The following is a 22,480-nucleotide window of genomic DNA, read 5'->3' on the forward strand; positions in this document are numbered from 1 at the left end:
GTGGTTCTTGAAGCACTGACTCCAGCTGCAGTCCACTCTTTGTGAATCTCCCCCACATTTTTGAATGGGTTTTGTTTCACAATCCTCTCCAGGGTGCGGTTATCCCTATTGTTTGTACACTTTTTTCTACCACATCTTTTCCTTCCCTTCGCCTCTCTATTGATCTGCTTGGACACAGAGCTCTGTGAACAGCCAGCCTCTTTTGCAGTAACCCTTTGTGTCTTGCCCTCCTTGTTCAAGGTGTCAATGGTCGTCTTTGGGACAACTGTCGAGCCAGCAGTCTTCCCCATGATTGTGTAGCCTACAGAACTAGACTGAGAGACCATTTAAAGGCCTGTGGAGGTGTTTTGAGTTAATTAGCTGATTATAGTGTGGCACCAGGAGTCTTTAATATTGAACCTTTTCACAATATTCTAATTTTCTGAGAGACTGAATTTGGGATTTTACTTAGTTGTCAGTTATCATCAAAATTAAAAGAAATAAACATTGGAAATATATCAGTCTGTGTGTAATTTATGAATATAATATACAAGTTTCACTTTTTGAATGGAAATAGTGAAATAAATCAACTTTTTGGTGATGTTATAATTATATGACTAGCACCTGTATAAACCTAAAGCCCCCCTGAGATTTAAAGTTAATATTTCAATAATTTAACAACACATTCACCTGTTCTCTGAAGTTGCACGTAAACAAATAAAACAGTTTAGGAAACCCTGGAGTAATGTATAAAGAATTGAATGTTTTATTTGCCTTTGTCTTGTTTTTGCTTTCAAAAAACAAAAACAATAATGACATTTAAATCTATAAACAATCTAAGTCAAAAGTAATCTAACAGTAATCCAAAAGTAATCAGAATTATTACCAAAAATTGACTTAAATTTTCATTATGTAATTTGTAATCAGTAACAGACTATAATTTATAAGTAATTTACTCATTTATTTAATTTAATACTCTTAAACATGATCTTTCCCACACACCATTAGAAAAATGCTAAAACAAATAAATAAATAATAATAATTGGTTCACCTTTAATAATTACTGATGATGAAGTCAACTCTTAAAAACTTTTACTAAAAAGTGTTTTTTTATTTGTTTATTTGACAAGCAGCAGAAGAGTGTTTGTCACCTCATGTTTGTTTGTTTATATCTAGAAAGTAAATGCAATGATCAGCATACCGGTTTTATTACAACAGTTCTTTGAACTTGATACATACAAAAAAAAAACAAAGAAAACACACAACAACTGCAACGTGAGAAAAGAAAGCGTGGTTGTTTTTTGTCCGTTTCTCAAACACTTTACCTCTTCTGCTCTATGTGATGCATTTCACTCGCTCGCTTTCTCTCGTACGATTACGTCTACAAGTGTATTATCCTTTAACGCTCGAGTAGCTATAGGCATTTTCTTATTTCATAGACGCCCTGGGCGTGGCACTGGTGATGTAAACAGCAGAAAATCAGAAGGGGGCGGGATGGGGGGCTTTATGACTGTCCAGCTACTCCGAGGCCCTTTTTAACAACGAAAGAGGCACAGAGTCCCCGATTCGATCCGATGGCCAGCCAGAGCCGAAAGTAAAAGACATGTCTACTGTTCACGCTGTCCTGCGTGTTTTATTCTCTTTCATGATATGAATGTTTTAAGCGACGTAGCTGTATTCGTCCGCAGAGCTCTGGCTTCGCTCGATGTACTGCTTGTCAATAAGAACCTCAATGCACTTCTTGATCATGCTGATGCTCGGGTTGAATCTCGCTTTGGATTGGTTGATTACCTGAAAGAAGAAGCACACACAAAAGAATTAGGGACAGCACACGCTCATATTGTATGATCATTACTGCAGTATGTAAGACAGATGTTAGAAGACACGAGCAGTAATGATAAAAACTCAGCAGTGCATCACAGGAATAAATGACATTTTACAGAATACGGTTACTTCAATATGAAATGTACTATTTCAGTACAATATTACTATTTTTATTTTATTGATCAAATAATGCAGACTTGGAGAGCAGAAAATACTTAATTAAAAACATTTAAATATAATCCACGACAATTACTACACATGACAATTTCTGTCAAATTACTACATTTAGTGAAATGGACATTTAATCGCACGATTAGAAAGAAAGAAAGAGTAATAATGCCACATTCTGTAAATGGTAAAATGTTTTTTAATTATTTAAATGTTAATGAATAATGTTAATTTTTTTATATTAATATTTCTCTTGACTTTTTTCACAGACCCTCAAAACCCATCTCCACTTTAATTTTATTTATTTATTTTGTTTTAATAAGTAGCATAGTTAAATTGATTGAATTCAGAAATTCACAGACTATAATCAAATCTGTTTCCAAATTCACACGGGTTTGTTCTTTCTTTTACTGTGAACAGATGAATAAATGAATGTTTGAAAAAATGTTTTATGTCATTACCACAGCTTTGACTAATCTGATCAATTTATTTATTTTGATCAAATTACTTGTGTTTTTTTTATGGAACAATACTGTAAATCTGACTTTTTATCTCACAATTTACATGTTTTTCTCACAATTCTGAATTTGTGAGATTCAATAACCTTGAAAAATATTAAAGGAAATTGAGAGTTTATATCTCACAATTCTGACTTTCAAATCTGCGAGACAGAAAAAGTGTTTTTTTCTGTCTTGTGGTGGGAACGAGCTTCAGTATTTAACACATAGAGAACAAAAACAATTTTTAAAGACTTGTGTAATATTAGAGTGGAAATGATGTCAACTTCATTAAGAGAGTACATATTGTTTCTCGTTACAACAAATTGATACTGTACAGGATTAAAGTGCAAAATTTGGATGTAAAATTTATAAGAATGTAAACATATTTAATGAAGAAGCTTATTTTCAGGCCATGTGACCCAAATGTTCCATGAAGATATTTTATAAACTTCCTAACAGTTAATATATCAAAAATGTATTATCATTACTAATATGCATAGCTAAGAATTCATTTGAACAACTTTAAAGATGATTTTCTCAGTATTTTGATGTTTTTGCTCCCTCAGATTCCAGATTTGCAAATAGTTATATCTCAGACATCAATGGAGAGATGATTTATTCAGCTTTCAGATGATGTATAAATCTAAATTTTAAAAAAACTGACCCTTACGATTGGTTTTGTGGACATATAGCACATTTTTATTTTAGTTTTAATGTCTTAATTTAGTTGCATTGACACTTTCAGAAAAAAACGAACCCATAAAGTCTCACTAATGTTAAAAATACCAAACAACATCTATTATAACAACAACATTAATCAATAACAACTCTAAACTACATATGCAGATAAACATCACTGTACTATTCACTGTATGCCGGTTTTGACCAAACCTGAATGATTTTAGTCCTGTATTGTGATTTCTTATAATGTCATATAATCCAGAGGATCGTCTTTGTAAGTGAGAAATGTTTTTTTTGACTTTGAGGATCAGCCATGTGCAGCGTTCCCTATTTATGAGGGAAAACTGTGTGTGTGTGTGTGTGTGCAGTTAAATCAGTCTAGTACATTAGTAGTTTTCTCATGTAACAGCTCATTACACAGACATGTTCAGACAGCAGTCAATGTCAAACTCTCTCATTCCTGACATATGTGCTCTTATCGGCACAGATCTGCACGGGCTGGAATTTGTTTCCCGGTGTTCTCCGCATCTGATTATCTGATCTCTGTGTCAGGTAACACACACACACACACCCCAAGTGTCTGAAGCCACAGATGAAGGGAAAGGGTGAAGTAGAATCTGTCCTCTCACCTCCTGTATGAGGGCGTTGTGTCTCAACACTTTCCTGGCTTTCATAATCCTGACTATAGCAGCTTGTAAATACATTTTCCTGTCTTCATCCACGGCGCTCCTGGTCTGCTCCAGCTCCTGGCGCACACAGATCACACCACAGCGTTTATACGCCTCCACACACAGCACAATCACATCTGCGTGAGACTCTGTACCTGTGGCGTGTCCTTCTGCATCGATGTTGTGATCTTGAACTTCGTTCTTTTACTGGTGAAACTCATGATTAGGGAAAAGGTGGATTCGGCTTCGATCTCCTCCTGGAGGAAAGGAGACAGTGGGAGTCTAGTTATGATACATCAATTAACAGGTTGATTAAAAGTCAAGCCGCAGATGAAGCTCATCTGATTTGCAGACCTGGCTGATCTCAGACTTACTTTCTGCGGGTCGTGGCCGATCATCTTGACGTCCAGCAGGGATCTGATGGTCTTCTGGAGCTCCTTCTCGTTCATCTGCGTGCTGTCCTGCAGCTCTTTGTAGCTCACAGTCTCGCTGTTGTTGAAGGCCAGCAGAACGGCCATCTGATAAGTGGTGACCACCGCCACGTAGGGCTTGGACAGATAGTTCATCTTCACCTCGCCTGACAGAAACAACAACCAGCGCTGATATAAAACTAATTCATTTTGTTAACTTAAATCTATATAATATGTGAGCCTGGAGCACAAAAGCAGTGTTAAGTCTCCGGGGTATATTTGTAGCAATAGACAACAAAACATTGTATGTTTCAAAATTATAGATTTTCTTTTATGCCAAAAATCATTAGGATATTAAGTCAAGATTATGTTCCATGAAGATATTTAGTAAATTTCCTACTGTAAATATATCAAAACTTCAGTTTTGATTAGTAATATGCATTGCTAAGAAGTTAATTTGGACAACTTTAAAGAGGATTTTCTCAATATTTTGATTTTTTTTGCTCCCTCAGATTGCAGATTCTCTAATAGTTGTATCTCAGACAAATATTGTCCTCATAACAAACCATACATCAATGGAAATATCATTTATTCAGCTTTCAGATGACTGGTTTAAGGGTCACATCGACGTTGTCTCCACCTTTTCTCTGACCATTATTACAAATAGGCTGTTTTTGCACCTGCACCTTAAAGACTTTAACATGTAAATGACTTCTGTATGTAAAATTAGAACTTATCTCCTTTTATATAAATGTGAGCATTCATATGTTAAAGATTTAATGTCAAAATAGTGAGGATTTCTACATTTAATTTCATTTAATTACTTTTTAATAGATTATTTTGTAAAGCTTTTCTCAGTTAATACTGATTTATGCAATTAATTACAATTTATAATTATGTCTTTAGTCAGCATATCATGTAATTCATTCGATAAATGCATTTAACATAAATGTACTCCATCAACAGCCCTAATATTCATCTACTTTAATGATTATCTAAAAATACAAGGTAACACTTTACAATAAGGCTAACATGAGTTAACGATATTAGTTAATATGACCAATACATCTACAGCATTAATCCATCTTAATGTTCATCTCAGCATTGAATAATATATTTTAAGATCAAAAGTTAAATATCTGTTAACATTAGTTAATGCACTGGGCTAAAATAAACAGTTTTCATGAACATTAATGAATGCTGTGTAAATGTATTCTGTTGATTGTTAGTTCACGTGTGTTTGTGATGGTTTTAAAGCTTCTGTCAGTAGTGTGTATGTCTCTTCTCCTGCTGTGTTCAGGGATTAATCAGGATATTCTGTCACAGCTCAGTGTGATAATCTGACTCTTGCTGCTGAACCGTGACAAGGATTTGCTTTGGTTTTGTAGAAATACCACATGTGCTAATCAGACTTCCACAGCACCAGCCAACAAATATTATCTCTCATCTCTACACCCGCTACCTCTGCGCCAAAATCGGGAATGCAGATGGTGTAGTAAACGGAAATGAAAGTAAATGTAATATGCAACATACTAGATCTGCAAATTCCAAATTAATTTAGTATAAATACATTTTTTTAAATTACATTTCAATTACATTTACATGAAGACAGTTTGCTGTAAAAAGCATTTAAAATAGGGATGCACCGAAATGAAAATTCTGGGCTGAAACCGAAAATGATAATGCTTTGTAATAATTATTACATTTTTTAAAGACTTTTTAATTTAACTCAGTAATTTTAATTACAGAGTACTGAATTAAAAAAACAAGGCAATAAAATAATCACAATAATATTGAAAGTAACAATGGAATTGAACAGAAAATTATATTATATGACTTTTATATTATATAAATTATATTATTTTTATTCAGTTCTATGCAACAAGGCTGGGCGTGTCTTATATTTCTAGAACATATTTTCGGCCGTTTTCCTAATTCGTTCCATTCCTAATTCATATAATTATTTAACTAATTGTGAGACTTTCTCAGCTAATACTGATATATGTGATTAATTACAATTAATTAGTGAAAAAATATTAACATGGCTTATATTTACATATATTGGTTTGCCAGCATTTTTAGAATTTGTGCATCAAATAATACAATATTGGTGTTTTCAATCAATGCTGATTAATGCTGATAGGCAGTTTGAGAATAAGTTAATACTTTTATTGAGCTATGCCATTACAGGAATACATTAAAAAAAATAAGAAAAATAAAAATACATATATAATTAATGCAAAATAAAATAAAGTCAAAATAAATGCAGAAAAAAATGCAAATAATGCAATAAAAAAATGCACAAAAGAATGGCAAACTTGTGAAGTATAGTGTATGCCTTTACCTGTGCAGAGATAATGCAGCCAGGTCAGCTTTCTTCCGCTGAAGTGCTGGTTATAAAACAACTCAAACTGCAGAAAGAAGAGATCAGTTCAATCAGCGACACCTACTTTTATGATGAAATGAGGGGGATTTCACATGTTGAGCTCTCAGCACATGAGGGAAGCTTTGCTCTTCGCCTCTAATCGTGACAGCTCATGTTCTGGAGCTTGTTGACAGGGCAGCTTACCATCTGTACACTCTTCTCCAGCTCCTGCGGGATGGCAAACGTGGACGAGGGAACATGTGTGAGCGGCCACGCTCCTGCCTGAAACACAACGCCGCACATAGTTTACATTACTGTAGCTTTCCCACTTATGGTACAGTCACAATGCCTTGTTTTATCAACATTTATTAACTTTTATATGTCAATGACCTCCGTTGTGTTTGGATTACAGTTTTGGGTTTGAAATAAATATCAAAATCCCTCAATATATAAATGTGGACAGTCATTAAACATTCCCATAGATGAAATGATAAAACAGTGGTGACCTCAGAATTTATTTAATTTGTTTTATAATTTAATGTCATTTAATTATTTAAATAATTACTATAATTATTTATATAATTGGAATTAATAGCATACACACACACACACACACACACATATATATATATATATTATATAACATTATTATATAATTAATCATAAATTATATAATTATTGACATGAAATAGTTATTGAATATTTAAATATAATTGATATAAAATGTATTATTAGATTTTTTTATTTATCGGCATATCATGCAATTGATTTCATTACATAATAATAAAAAAAAAAACTTTGTTTCAGTAAATTTGGTTTTTATTTTTATTATTTTTTGGCCGGTTTTATCTAACAAAATCTGATTATTTACACAAGTTATTACACACTACTCAACATAACATACATGTCTGTAACTTAAGCATTATGAGACGTTATGTGGCGAAATAATTGTTTAAAACAGTGAATGCTTCTTCTCCTTCTCTCTTACCTGTAACACATAAATCTGGAAGCTGATGCCCAGGTCCACCACAGTCTCCTGGGTTTTGATAAAGTTGTTGAACTTGTTGTTGAGGTCGGTGCTGACGCTCATATCAGTGTACATTCTGTGCAGTTTGCTCGTGAACTCATAGCCACACGCTTGCTGCGAGGCAAAGGGCAGGGAAACGAGAGCTTTAATCACACAAACCCATCATCAGTCCCATCCGCGGCTTACATGATGACAAAGCTGTGGCGCCCACAGCGAGCGAACACTCGATTAGGGAGGATGAGTCACATCTGTCAGCATTTTAACACACTTTTCAAGAAAGACTGCTGTGTGAGAGACTCACTGTACCTTCAGCTTGTTGATCATGGCTTCCTCGGAGTCCATGGATAATGAAAGTCCATGTATTAACCTCTTTGCAAGCATTCTGGCATAAAACTAAGAACAAACCACAGTTAAAAAGAGAGAAAAACAAGAAATCACCCACAAAATACTGAAAACACCACCCACACCAGACACAAAATGTAAAAGATCTCAAAAGGAAAAAAGTTGAGTCACATTTAGTGACAAACTTTGATGTTGGCTTGACAAAGCCTAGCCGGGAAGTTTTAAATAGTTTTAAAAGTTTAAGGTTTAACGGATTTGCTGTCAGCTAGAGAGAGGAAAACATACAGAACCCCATTCAGACCCCCTCTGACCTCATTACCCCCAAAAAAACAGTTCAGTCACCAATGATTTTTACGTGTTTCTAACATGCTTAAGCACATTTCCAGCACAATGATATCATATTCCTAACATGTTTCTAGCATCTTTTAGCATGTTCATAAACTGTAAATGTTTTAGCATTTTGTTAACATGTTGTTAACATGCTGCTGAAATGTTTTAACATGTTTTACATTGTTAGAATGTTTATACCATGTTTTAAAAGACATGTGCTAATGTTTTAACATTACTAACATGTATTTCAACAAGTTTCTAAGATCTTCCGAAATGTTGATTACATGCTGCTAACACGTTTTAGCACTGCAGAATGTTTTAGCACAATGCTGCTAACATGTTAACACATTGCTATAATGTTTTAGCATGTTTTTAATCATGTTTCTACCATGTTTTAGCATGTTTTTAATCATGTTTCTACCATGTTTTAGCATGTTTTTAATCATGTTTCTACCATGTTTTAGCATGTTTTTAATCATGTTTCTACCATGTTTTAGCATGTTTTTAATCATTTTTCTACCATGTTTTAGCATGTTTTTAATCATGTTTCTACCATGTTTTAGCATGTTTTTAATCATGTTTCTACCATGTTTTAGCATGTTCATCAACGGTTGTTTGAGCATATTGTTAACATGTTTGTGTTGTTAACATGCTGCTAGAATGTTTTAGCACATTACTTTTAATGTTATTAAAATGTTTATACCATGTTTTAATGTGCTAATGTTTTAACATTACTAACATGTTTTTCATAAGTTTTTAATATCTTTTAAAATGTTGATAACATGCTGCTAAAAGGTTTTAGCACTGCTCGAATGTTTTAGTAAATTCCTAACATGTTTTAACACGTTTTACACGCTACAATGTTTTACCATGTTTTATCATGTTTCTATCATGCTTTAGCATTTTCATAATGTGCTTATGTTTTAAAGCTTTGCTAATGTTTAAAAATGTTAACACACTGCTAACATATTTTAGCAGTTTGCCAACAGTTTAACATGTTAGGATACTGCTAGAATGTTGTAAACACGTTGTAACATGTTCATAACCTGTTTTAGCATTTTGCTAACATTGTTCGACATGTTGCTAGCACACTGCTAGTAAGTTTTAAAACATTGCTAACACACCAATGCTAATATGTTTTAACACATTAGCATGTTTTAGCATGTTATAACACATGCTTACATTTTGTTTTTTACATGTTGTTAGCTATTGTATTCACATTTTTACTGCTAACATGTTGTAACACATTGCTAGCATGCTGTTAACATCTTTTAACATGTTCCTGACTTGTTTCAACATATTTTAACATATTTCTTGCACATTGTGAAAACATGATCTAATGGGACAGGACATATCAAAATGTTGGGCCAATATCTTTTAGCTTGCATTCGAAAACCAAACTTATAAAAAAAGCTAAAGCCATGGTCACAAGAAGACCAGCTAAAACCAGCCAACTGATTTTTGTTCTCCTTCTACTATATAGATAAATCAAGTCATGGCTTCACCTTCTGAAACACATCTTTGTCGTCGATGTATTTGAAGACCGTGATGAAGCTGGTCAGTTTGTCCTCCACTTCATTCTCTGTCATTCCTTTCGCAGATTTCTTCAGCAGATTGTCACAGTACTTGGCCAGCTGTGCCACAGCACAAGAAACACAGGCAGAAAAAGAACAGTGTTAATGTTCATTACCTTCATTCAGAGTTTATTTAGTCATCCTGATCTAACACTGGCAGTAGCTGAGGATAAACAGTGATTACACACCAGCTCAGGCGCTTTGCAGATGGATTTGGGCTCTCTGTAGTTCACTACTGAAGTCAAGGCCTGGAGGGAAATGAGCAAAAAAAAAAAATCACAAACCACAAACTCAAAACAGTGTTTCTAAAAACCACATGAATCCGAGGCCGAAGCCTCATGAATCCCAGACACCCTCTACTGGACTAAAGACAGAAGAGTGATGCAGGGTTAAGTATGGATTCAACAATATTTTTATATATATTATTATATTACATATCATTATATTATATTATATTATATTATATTATATTATATTATATTATATTATATTATATTATATTATATTATATTATATTATATTATATTATATTATATTATATTATATTATATTATATTATATTATATGGGATGCACCGATAACACCTTTTCCAGTACTCGCCCGATACCGATACTTTTATTTTTGGTACTTGCCGATACCGATATTTTTATTGCATTTGTACATTTTTTAAATGTTTGGTACAGAAACCAAAAGAGTATGTATAATGTTAGCTGGCTCACTTAATTTATTAAATAGATACAGTCAAACCTAAATTTATTCAGACACCTTCAACATTTGACATTATCACAGTTTATCCTCTATAGTTTAGAAGATGATAATAAAATATGACAAGAACTCAAAGTCAAACTGTGTCAGACCAAATTCATCTTGATAATGTTAGATAACTTTCATAGAAAGGTATGTAATGGATTATAATCAACCAAAAATTATTCAGACAGCTGTTAGTATGACAATATTTACACAACTTTCAATACTTACTCAGGCAACCCTTAGCCTTAATGACAGCCTTTAGTCTTATGGGCATGCTGTCATCCAGCTTCATGCAAACCTGAACTTACATTTTTTCCCCAGGCCTGAATAATTTTTAGTCCCAAATTTGTATCAGTTTTACTGACGCACTTTGCTGTAATAATGCAGGAAACCACTCGTTATAAATCTCCTGTGATAATTTTTCACAAATAGAAATCGAAAACGCGCAATGCGTCCATGTATTTGTACTGGTGCAGAATGATAGAGATAGTAGTAATGTACAGCCGAGTGCATTACACACAGGCTGCTAGATTCACCCTCGCCAGAAAGTCATGTATGACTAAGGTTGAAAATAAATGATGTTTATAGTGAATGCCCCTATAAATTGTCTTTTTTTTGTACGATTTAGTTTTAATCCAAATGCGTGTGCTAAGTGAGTGAACATCAAAGATCGCACAACAGAAGTGCACAAGCATGCTCTCTCTCTCTCTACTGTTTAGTAACTTGTGCATTGTTTTACTTGTTTTTGACATATCTGACCAAACTACAAATTTTCCAGTGATGAACTGTATATTCACTCGACAAGCTCGTGCATCTCCGCCGCTGCGCGCTCATTCCACTCTATTTTTATATATTATATTATATTATATTACATTATATTATTTTATATTACATTATATATTAATGATTTTCATTTGCATTTGTTTTAAAGTAATGATGTTTCTATAATCATATTATATTACATTACATATCAAATTACATTACATATAAATAATTTCAAAAAAACATTTGTATTGTTTCAAAATATTGATGCTTCTACTATCATTTATATTATATTATATTATATTATATTATATTATATTATATTATATTATATTATATTATATTATATTATATTATATTATATTATTTGCTATTGCATTTGTTTCAAAGTAATGATGTTTTTCCTTTTACTTTTATTATATCATTATAATAAATTACATTACATTATATTATATATAATTCCATTGTATTGTTTCAAAATATTGACGCTTTTACCATCATGTAATTTATTAGATTACATTATATCATATATTAATGATTTCCATTTGCATTTGTTTCAAATTATATTTTTACTATTATATTATATCAGGTTAGGGCTGGGCGATATACAAAAAAAAATGATATCTTGATATTGTCAAATTTTTTACGATATTCGATATATATCTCTATATGTTTGCATTTAAATAATAAAAAATAAAACATGATTTTCCTTTGCCCATAAAAAACAAAACAAAAAAACATTTAGATTAAACAGCTAATTTAAGCAGTTAAAAAATCTACACCAAGAGATCACTTACTGCTTTTTATTAAATGAATACATGTAGGCCTATATGTAACTGAAGCAGTGCAAATTAAGTAACAGTTACAGAAAGTGCATTCTGTCAACTTTTCAGTGCATGCAATTCACAATTTAAACTATGCAACTGGGATAAGTATTTTATTTTAATTTTTTAACAAGTTTTTAAGCTAAGAACACAAGTCTGTCAACTGTCTGTGGTTTTAAGAGAAGCTCTGTGGCATGAAACTATGTTCTTACTGACACTAAAAACCCCTCTTAGATGGGGAGCTAGTTGCTGAAGCACATAGCTATTTCTTATATATAAATATATATAAATGAATACCAAAGACTTTTGCATTCTCTCTGTCTATATTATGGAAACTGGTAAACATATCAGTGAAATTCCCCAATAGTAATTCCAAATGGCCATAGCCTATGTTTCTCTATTCAAACATCAGCGGTCGAGTAAGTGCATTTATTTTGCGATCACAAATGCAAACAATACAGTTGAGATCTCACGACAGAACACAGACCGGCTGAACGACGCTTTCATTAGATCGCTCCATTCCAGCTTGTTAGTGTTTTCAGATCATCGTCAGCGGCTCTTCCGCAATGAGGAGTGAGCACGTGCGCGTGGTTGCCAGATTGCTTAAAATAAGCAAACACCTGGCAGAAAATGTATCCTTGTAACAGTGGAGCTCTGATTCGGAGATTTAAACTCTTGTTATCTGGCAACCGCTATCATTAAAGCTCTCGTAGTAGAGGGGCGTAGAGCAGTCAGCAGTTACAGGTTCCTTTTTTGGACATTCGGCGCGTTCTTTTGGGAAAGTATGCTTGAATTTGAAATATTCGATATTCCCGATATATTCAAATTGTACATCGTCGTCAAAATTACTCCGATAGTATCGCTAATATTCAATATATCGCCCAGCCCTATATCAGGTTATTTTAAAAATTCCATAATTGCATTTGTATTATTTCAGAGTACTGATGTATCTCCTATCGTTCTGAAATATGGAAAAGAGTAATGAGTGAGTGTCTAAATGTTTGTAGATACACAAGTAAATCCTTTATAAACTGTGTTGAAATGTGACAGTACCTTATCAAGCGCACTCATGAAGTGTTGGTCCCCATTCAACACTGTGTTAATCAACTGGACAAATTTACTGTGAACCTCCAACACTGACTCCACAAACTGCGTTGGCATCTGCAGGACACACATCAGAGGAAAACTTGCAATTACTGCTATGTACAAACAAGCCGTTTTTATAGCTACACACTGCTTTTAGACTCAAAGTATTTTTACCCATAACCCTGGACACTCACGTTTTCCTGAGAGAGGTTACTGGTGGCTCGGAGACCCTCGTCGTGGATGTGGACCTGGAGCTCGTGGATCATGTGAGGTAAGCCGCTGGACACGGCTCGAAGCAGCGTGTACATATTCGCCATATCTGAAACCAAACAGACCATCAGGACGTCCTGCAGTTATGAGACGCATGCATACAAACATGAACCCATGAGCCACAAGTGAACGTTCAGACTGGGTATAAGTGCGGCTAAAGCGCTGACCGTCTCTCTTCTCCTGTCTGATGATATTCTGACACTCTCCGTGCAGGAACTGCAGGTGATCGGCCACCATCCTCTGCTGACATTCATGGATGACTTTGGCGTACGAGCTGGGGTGCAGATACTTCCGACACCTCACCTCCTCGTCTTTCAACCGGCCTATAACCTGCCGGATCAGAGAGCATCAACCACTGGCCAGCGGAGACGATTTAGCCTCTTTAAGATCACAATAAAGCTAGACATCAACCAGCAATGTGTGAAATGGACTGAATGACCCAATAAACTCAGAGACCTTGTTAAATCAGAATCAGAATCAGAAAGAGCTTTATTGCCAAGTATGCTTGCGCATACAAGGAATTTGTTTTAGTGACATAAGCTTCCAGTAAACAGAGACAACAACACACAGACAAAAAAATAAAAAAAAATAAAAAAATTTACAGGAGATTTACAAATTGGCAAATAAATAAGTGTATAAACAATTGTGCTATAAATGATAATGGAATAGGATTGAGTGAGATGCAGGAATGTTCTAGGATGGAGGGGTAACAAATAAATATAAGGATATTGCACATTTTTGCATAAGTTTAAGTGGGAAACATTTAACTGTTCATGAGGTAGATTGCCTGGGGGAAGAAACTATTCTTGTGCCTTGCTGTTCTTGTATTTGCGGCTCTGAGGCGCCGGCCAGATGGCAAAAGTTCAAAGATGGGGTGACTTGGATGTGAGGGATCCAGAGTGATTTTCTGAGTCCTTTTCCTCACTCTGGATGTGTACAGTTCTTGGAGGGTGGGCAGGGGAGCACCAATAATCCTTTCGGCAGTCCGAACAGTTCTCTGTAGTCTTCTGATATCTGATTTTGTAGCTGAACCAAACCAGACAGTAATTGAAGTACACAAGACTGACTCAATGACGGCTGAGTAGAACTGTTTCAGCAGCTCCTGTGGCAGGTTAAACTTCCTCAGCTGGCGAAGGAAGTACAACCTTTGTTGGGCTTTTTTCACAATGGAGCCAATGTGATTGTCCCACTTCAGGTCCTGAGAGATGGTGGTTCCCAGGAATCTGAATGACTCCACTGCAGCCACAGTGCTGTTCATGATGGTGAGTGGGGAAAGTGCAGGGGGGTTTCTCCTAAAGTCCACAGTCATCTCCACTGTTTTGAGCGTGTTCAGCTCCAGGTTGTTAAGACTGCACCAGACAGCCAGCTGCTCAACCTCCTGTCTGTAAGCAGACTCGTCACCGTCCTGGATGAGGCCGATGACTGTAGTGTCGTCTGCAAACTTCAGGAGCTTGACAGAGGGGTCTTTAGAGGTGCAGTCGTTGGTGTACAGGGAGAAGAGCAGAGGGGAGAGAACACATCCCTGAGGGGCACCAGTGTTGGTGGAGCAGCTGTTTGACATGAATTTCCCCAGTCTCACTAACTGTTGCCTATCTGTCAGAAAGCTGGTGATCCACAGACAGATAGAGCTAGGAACAGAGAGCTGGGTCAGTTTGGTCTGGAGGGTTGTTGGGATGATGGTGTTGAAAGCCGAACTAAAGTCCACAAACAGGATCCTCACATAAGTCCCTGTTTTGTCCAGATGTTGCAGGATGAAGTGCAATGCCATGTTGATTGCATCATCCACGGACCTGTTTGCTCGGTACGCAAACTGCAGGGGGTCCAGTAAGGGTCCAGTGATGTCCTTCAGATAAGCCAGAACCAGTTTTTCAAACGACTTCATGACGACAGACGTTAGAGCCACAGGTCTGTAGTCGTTAAGTCCTGTCATCTTGGGTTTCTTTGGAATGGGGATTATGGTTGAGCGTTTGAGGCAGGAAGGCACTTCACACAACTCCAGAGATCTGTTGAAGATCTGTGAAAAGATGGGGGCCAGCTGGTCAGCACAGGTTTTCAGACAGGCTGGTGTAACGCCATCTGGGCCTGGTGCTTTTCTTCTTTTGTTTTTCTTGAAGACCTGGCGCACATCATCTTCACAGATTTGAAGAGCAGGAGGTATGGAGAGGGGGATTGCAGGAGGTGTTAATGGTTGTGTAGGGAGATGGTCAGAGTGGGTGTTGGGGGTTTCAAATCTACAATAAAACTCATTCAGGTCGTTAGCAAGTCGTTGATTAGCCTCAGTGCAAGGGGATGGTGTCTTGTAGTTTGTGATGGCTCTCAGTCCTCTCCAAACTGAAGTAGAGTTGTTGGAAGTAAACTGGTCTTCCAACTTTTTAGCGTAGGTCTTTTTAGCCGCTCTAATCTCTTTGTTCAGTGTGTTCCTGGCCTGATTGTACAAGACCCTGTCCCCATTTCTGTAGGCATCCTCTTTGGCCTGACGAAGGTGTCTGAGTTTTACTGTAAACCATGGCTTATCATTGTTGAATGTTAAATAAGTCCTGGTAGGAATGCATATATCCTCACAGAAACTAATATAGGATGTTACAGTCTCTGTGAGCTCGTCCAGATCGGTGGTAGCAGCTTCAAAAACGCTCCAGTCTGTGATGTCAAAACAAGATTGTAAATCCTGCTCTGTTTCGCTGGTCCATCTCTTCACAGTCTTTACTACAGGTTTAGCAGATTTAAGTTTCTGCTTGTAGGTCGGTAAAAGATGAACCAGACAGTGATCAGAACGTCCCAAAGCTGCTCGTGGAACAGAGTGATATGCATCCTTTATTGTGGTGTAACAGTGATCCAGTATATTACTGTCTCTGGTGGGACAGGTAACATGCTGTCTGTATTTTGGCAGTTCACGGGAGAGATTGGCTTTATTAAAGTCCCCAAGAATGATTAAAACAGAGTCCGGGTGTTGTTGTTCTGTGTCTGTGATCTGATCAGCGAGTTTCTGTAAAGCTGAGCTCACATGCGCTTGAGGTGGAATGTAAACACTAACCAGAATGAACGAGTGAAACTCCCGCGGCGAATAGAACGGCTTGCAGTTGATAAACTGCGTTTCTAGATCAGGACAGCATATCTTCTTTAATACAGTTACATCTGTACACTACCGTTCATTGATGTAAAAGCATGTCCCGCCGCCGCGCGATTTCCCCGTTGATTCTGCTTCGCGGTCCGCTCTGAACAGCTGAAAGCCCGGCAGATGGAGTGCGCTGTCCGGTATGGCGTCATTCAGCCAGGTTTCCGTGAGAAACAGAGCAGCAGAGTGAGAGAAATCCTTATTTGTCCGAGAGAGCAGAAGGAGTTCGTCCGTTTTGTTGGGTAGAGAGCGGAGATTTGCCAGATGGATGCTAGGCAACGGCGTTCGAAATCCGCGCTTCCTGAGTCTGACGAGCGCTCCCGCTCGCTTTCCCCGTCTGCGCGTCCTGAAGCGCTTGATCAGCGCCGCTGCTCCACCGATAACAATGTTCAGTAAAACGTCTGTATAATAGAAATCCGGAAAAATATCATGTGGTGTGTTCTGCCGAATGTTCAGCAGTTCATCCCTGGTGAAACTGATCGTGTTTGTTAAACAAAAAACAGGAAAAACGAACAAAAACAGTACAAACACTGGAGAGCCAAGCACTGAAGCAGCCATGTGCGGCGCCATTAAAGTAAATGATCTAAATGTACAAGGCTAAGCTGTGGTCACAGCATCTCACCTTCTCCATGTACTGGGAGCAGTTGGACTCCTGCAGGAGATTGGAGGCTTCCTGTTTGTAATACTCTCCGGTTTTTGTCAGGAACGGCCCCTCAAAGACTTCCTGATAAAACTGAGGGGGGAAAGGGGTGTGGCCTCCAAATGAGATGCATGATTGCTGACAGACATGCAAATAAGTACACAAATGTCTGTGGTCGGAAAGATGTTTTCATGTTTTTGTAAGGCTCACCAAGACTGCATTTAATAGATCACAAATACAGTAACTCTATTTAAGTTGAGTATATTTTAATATGTCATATATTTCTATAAAATCAGTCAAAGCATCATTTCTCTAGTCTTCAGTGTCACATGATCTTCAGAAATCATTCTAATATGATGATTTACTGCTTATGAAACATTTATTATTATCAATGTTGAAAACTGCTTAGTATTTTTATGGAAACCATTATTCGTTATAAACACATTCACTGTCACTTTTGATTGATTTAATGCATCCATGCTAAATTAAAACGGCTTTGCCTTCCAAAAAACTATTAAAAATCTTGCTGACCCTAAACTTTTGGATAGTACAGTAGTGTACAAAAAAGCAAAGACATTTACATTTTCCTACAAATTACTGAAGTTTCATGTTTGCACAACAAAAGGTGACGTATAAAAAGCATCCAGACAGAGACACTCACCTTTAGAGGAAACTTTTTCTTGTACTGTTCAACATGAACAAAGGAGTTGATAACCCCGTGGATTACTTTCTGATTGGGGTCCTCCCCACATCGGTCGCTGGAAACAACATCCAAACTGAATACATCTGCAAATGCTTTCTCAAACAGTGTCTACTGGAATATAAGAGACGCTGAATGCAAAGAGGAGAAAATACTGATATTGATTTGGGGGATTTGATGAATGTATCTCTGCGTGAAACCGTCTTTAGAGAAGTTTTCTTTTCATCTCGTCTCTGTATAACGCATATTAGTGTTCATAAGTGCAGCTCTGCTTTGTTAACAGCAGAAACCGGTGAAATGATTGAAATGCTGTATCGTCTGCTGTTTTTCATAAAGCATGATTTCATCTCTGTCATTGTGCTCTATTTTCAATTGTGCTATTGCTTGCAGTTTGATCATTTGTTCTTATATACTGTCTGTTCACTTGTCTTTCATAATGTTTGACCTTCATATTTGTTAGGATAGTAGTTTTTGCTAAATATAACTGGAAATTTGTGCCATATAAGCTTATTTATTGGACTAAAAGATAACATGAGTCAATTGTATTTTTTGTATTAGCAGGGCTAGTTCAAGTACAAATCTGAACCACTGGCACGACCAAACCAGCAGAAAAAAATCCTTAAACCAAACCGTAAATGCTTTTTTCATTAATACACAATAACAACTACCAAATACATAAGCAGCACTTGTTTGAGCTACTGTACTAATTAATATTTTCCATAATTCATTACTAGACCTTAGTGTTAAGATGATGATCCAAAGTCTTAAAATAGATGAAACAATTAAATTGGTTGATAAAAACAAAATAAAATATAATATTTCAAGTTAGAGTCAAATTTTTCATTTTATTTTCTGCTGAAATTTTATCTTTTTTTTTATTTTTTTTATTACAAATTGTATTGAAAGAAATAAAAACATTGCATGTATTTCCTTCAGTCTTCAGGTGTGACTTACTTCTTGATCTCTTTCAGAAGCATCCCGATCAGCAGCGGCTGAAGCGGCTCAATCATTAACTTACGCCACATGTCAAGAGCGAGCTGAAAACACAACCAAAACATCAATTATGAACCATTACACTGTTCAGGAAAGAATAAACATGTGTGCATGGCTCAACATCCAGTCTGCTCAACAGCTTGTGTCTTAAGACACTGCAAACACACACGGCACTGAAGTGTGCTGCGTTCCTGATGAAACCATGCATACCTCTCCGATTTCCATTAAGGGCTCATTCATATCCACTCCTCCGTATCCGTACTGCAGGTCTGCTTCGGTCAGCTTGTTCTTCTTAATAAACTGTGTGTTGAGGTACCTGTGGGTAAAACAGGGAACATCAGGTCACTGAAGTTGAGTTTGTGATGCACAATAAAGCCACAGGTGACGTCAAATCAATCTGCTTGTTTTCAGTGATGGGGTTCAGATAAGGGGTTAATATCTCGTCTGTTCCATCAAATGTGCACAAAACTAGATTAACAAAAGTTTGGGGTCAGTTACGTCAGACTAGTTTAAAGAAACCAACACTTTTATTGACTTGAACAAAAGTGACAGTAAAAACTTTTACCTTGTTACAAAAGCAAATCAGTATATTATTCTGATTTCTGAAGATCATGTGACACTGAAGACTGGAGGAATGATGCTGAAAATACAGCGGAGCATCACAGGAATAAATTACTAGAGAAGAAGATATTTCAATTAGCAGTAGTTATTCACACTACTACTGTTTTTCTGTTGTTGTTTTGTTTTGTTTTCGTCTTTGTGAGCAGAATAGACTTCTTTCAAAAAATGTTACAGACCCCAAACTTCTGAAAGAACAACAACAACCATGCATAAAAAAGAAAATAAATGAAATAAAATAATGGTTAATGAACGTTGTTCCAAACCTTCTCTTCTCATTTGAATACAAAAAAAACTACGCCAAACAGTTCTCAAAGTATTTATGTGCACATCACTGGCTACTAGCAACTGTTTGGTTACACACAATCTTCAAAATATCTTCTTTTGTGCTCAACGGAGGAAAGAAGGTTTGGATAGGAACGACCTGAAGGGAAGTAAAGTGCAGTCTGTTTAAACTCACCTGTACAAGCAGTCCATGTACTCAGCACCTTTGCTGTATTCCTCCCAGTGTCTGTGATACATCACCAGAACCTTCTCCTCCGACTCCAGGACTCTCTGAAAGACACACACACATCACAGTCACACCGTAGTGACACTGACTCGATCCCTGAGCGTCAACCGGTCTCACCTTGAACAGCTGACACACGTGATTCTCCAGAAACACCTTCGTCTCAGAGTACAGTCTTTCCCCTAAAGGCTCTGGATACGCCACACACAGCGCATAGATGTCCCTAAAGCTCACGTCAAGGAGATTTAATGCAGGACACATGACGTTACACTACTATTTATAAGTTTGGGGTCAATAAGACGTGATGCGAAGCGAGGTCTCTCTTATGTTCACCAAGCACCTATTTATTTGATCGGAAATATTATAATTTAAAAGAACTGTTTTCTATGTGAACATGTGTTAAACTGTAATTTATTTCTGTGATGCTCCGCTGTATTTCCAGCATCATTGCTTCATCAGTCTTCAGTGTCACACGATCTTCAGAAATCATGATGATGATGATTCAAGAAACATTTCTGATTATTATCAATGTTGAAAACAGTCGTGGCGCTTCATGTTTTTGTGGAAACTGTGATGCATTTTATTTATCTTTGGTTAATAGAAAGTTCAAAAGAGCATTTATTTGAAACAGAGACCTTCTGTAACATTATTAATGTCACTTTTGATCAATTTAATGCGTCTTTACTGACTATGCATTTCTTTAGAAATTTTACTCACCTCAAACTTTTAATTGGTGGTGTATATATAAAGTGGTTAAAAACCAACAAATATGGCTTTGCATGCTCTTAAAATATATTTTAAAAAAGGGAGATAAAAAAACAAGGAAGCAATAGTTAGACAGCACATGATCTGAATGGGGACAGGTGTGTGTGTACACGGGAGTAGGATACGAGAAGCGGTCGTTCCACGTCGCTCTCTCCACGTAATCCAGCATCACGACCGCTCGGATCGTCGTCAGGAGCTTGTTCCACGTCTCGTCGAAGTCCACCACCCGCGGCTTTAATGACATGGTGCGTGTGGCTTCGGCTTTATCTGAGGGAAAGACACAGAAACACACCGACAGTCAATTCATTATAGCATTCTAACTGACAAGGGTTTATCACAAAAAATACTTTATTTTAACATCTGCAAGGTGATAAAAGGGCAAAAAAAGTCTTAAAAACTGTTTCAGCTCATGCTTTCTTCAGTGCTCAACTAAAAATATTGAAAAGTAGAACAAAAAATGTAAACGAAGCCAAATTAATTGTAATCGAAGTACTAAATTTACTAAAAGTAGAACTGAAATAAACTAAAAGCTGAATATCAGAGAAAAGCACATAAAAAATGTTTATAAATAAATAAATTCAAAATCTTAAACTAAAAATAAACTAAGCTAATTAATAATATAAAGGTCAAAGACGAAAAGGGGTTTTAAGTTTAATACAACTTTCAATTTTGTTCACTTTTTGTTCACTTTTTTCCATGCTGTTTCAGGTTTACATAAACACGCTGAATAACGATGGAACATTATTTCACTGATTTTGACAAATAATATTCTATATATTAAAGTAGACACTTTATTGGCGTAAATCACTTTTGTCAGTTGAATTAGTTGTGTTTGTCTCGTCTTTGACCCATAAATAAATAAGATAACAGTATATAAATAACATCCATGCGTTTCCAGAACTTCTGAAAGATGAACTGAATGGATTCAGATTTTTGTAAATGGATTTTCAGTGTTTATTTCCATATAAATACCCACACACACACACATATATTTATATATATATATATATATATATATATATATATATATATATATATATATATATATATATATAACCTCTCCGTTCTCACTAGTGTCTAACGTAACTGTATTAGAGTAACTGACTGTCATAACACAGAGAGATCAGTACAGATGAACTTAACCTCAGTGTCACAGCTGTCAAAACACATCTGAGTATAACTGTCAGCTGATGAACACAGAAATATCTCCATGATTAGCCGAAGCAGATCCCCATCACAGACACTTGATCTCAAACAGAGTCACCCCAGACCTGCAGAGGCCTCCTGATACACCCGAACGGGACACAGAGGCAGCTGGTGAACTGAATCTGTTTCATAAGAGCCGTGTGTGAAGTAAACAAGCCCGAGTGTGTGTCTGACAGAGACAGTGTTAGCAGCTAGCGCCGGAGCTAACTCGAGCGCCCCGGGTCACACGCACACCTGGGGTCGGGAGGAAGCCCTGCTGAGCGGCGGGTCTCCGGGGGTCGGGCGTCTCCGGGGGTCGGGCGGCTCCGGGTGCGTTGTCCTCGGCTCGGTGTGTCGCTGACTCGCTGCTGGGGGTCAGGAGGGACGCTGTCGGGACGC

General features: G+C 36.5%; 1 protein-coding gene across 1 annotated transcript; it reads right to left on the minus strand.

The window, feature by feature from the left end:
* Positions 1 to 1,077: 1,077 nt before the first annotated feature.
* Positions 1,078 to 22,419, minus strand: LOC132124137 (cullin-2-like). The gene is made up of 21 exons (XM_059534991.1): positions 22,337 to 22,419; positions 21,022 to 21,163; positions 20,252 to 20,354; positions 20,084 to 20,178; positions 19,216 to 19,321; positions 18,967 to 19,049; positions 17,974 to 18,070; positions 17,295 to 17,405; positions 13,728 to 13,890; positions 13,485 to 13,609; positions 13,258 to 13,365; positions 10,057 to 10,116; positions 9,800 to 9,928; positions 7,929 to 8,015; positions 7,584 to 7,736; positions 6,800 to 6,877; positions 6,575 to 6,641; positions 4,195 to 4,397; positions 3,976 to 4,077; positions 3,782 to 3,898; positions 1,078 to 1,770 (listed from the first exon to the last, which is right to left on the minus strand). The coding sequence occupies exons 2-21, from the start codon at positions 21,138 to 21,140 to the stop codon at positions 1,639 to 1,641; spliced, it is 2,238 nt and encodes a 745-aa protein (XP_059390974.1). The 5' UTR covers positions 21,141 to 21,163; positions 22,337 to 22,419; the 3' UTR covers positions 1,078 to 1,638.
* Positions 22,420 to 22,480: the final 61 nt, after the last annotated feature.

Source organism: Carassius carassius, chromosome 42 (genome assembly GCF_963082965.1).
Source record: "Carassius carassius chromosome 42, fCarCar2.1, whole genome shotgun sequence".
In the NCBI taxonomy this organism is placed as follows: domain Eukaryota; kingdom Metazoa; phylum Chordata; class Actinopteri; order Cypriniformes; family Cyprinidae; genus Carassius; species Carassius carassius.

Bases quoted from the DNA above. Each gene is read 5' to 3' on its own strand.
- LOC132124137 (XM_059534991.1), bottom strand. From the start codon at position 21,140: ATGTCATTAAAGCCGCGGGTGGTGGACTTCGACGAGACGTGGAACAAG. The intron at 20,355-21,021 runs GTATCCTACTCC...CGTGAGCTTTAG, and splicing joins ACGTGGAACGACCGCTTCTC to GGACATCTATGCGCTGTGTG. The intron at 9,929-10,056 runs GTGTGTAATCAC...GCTGTGGCACAG, and splicing joins TCTGCAAAGCGCCTGAGCTG to CTGGCCAAGTACTGTGACAA.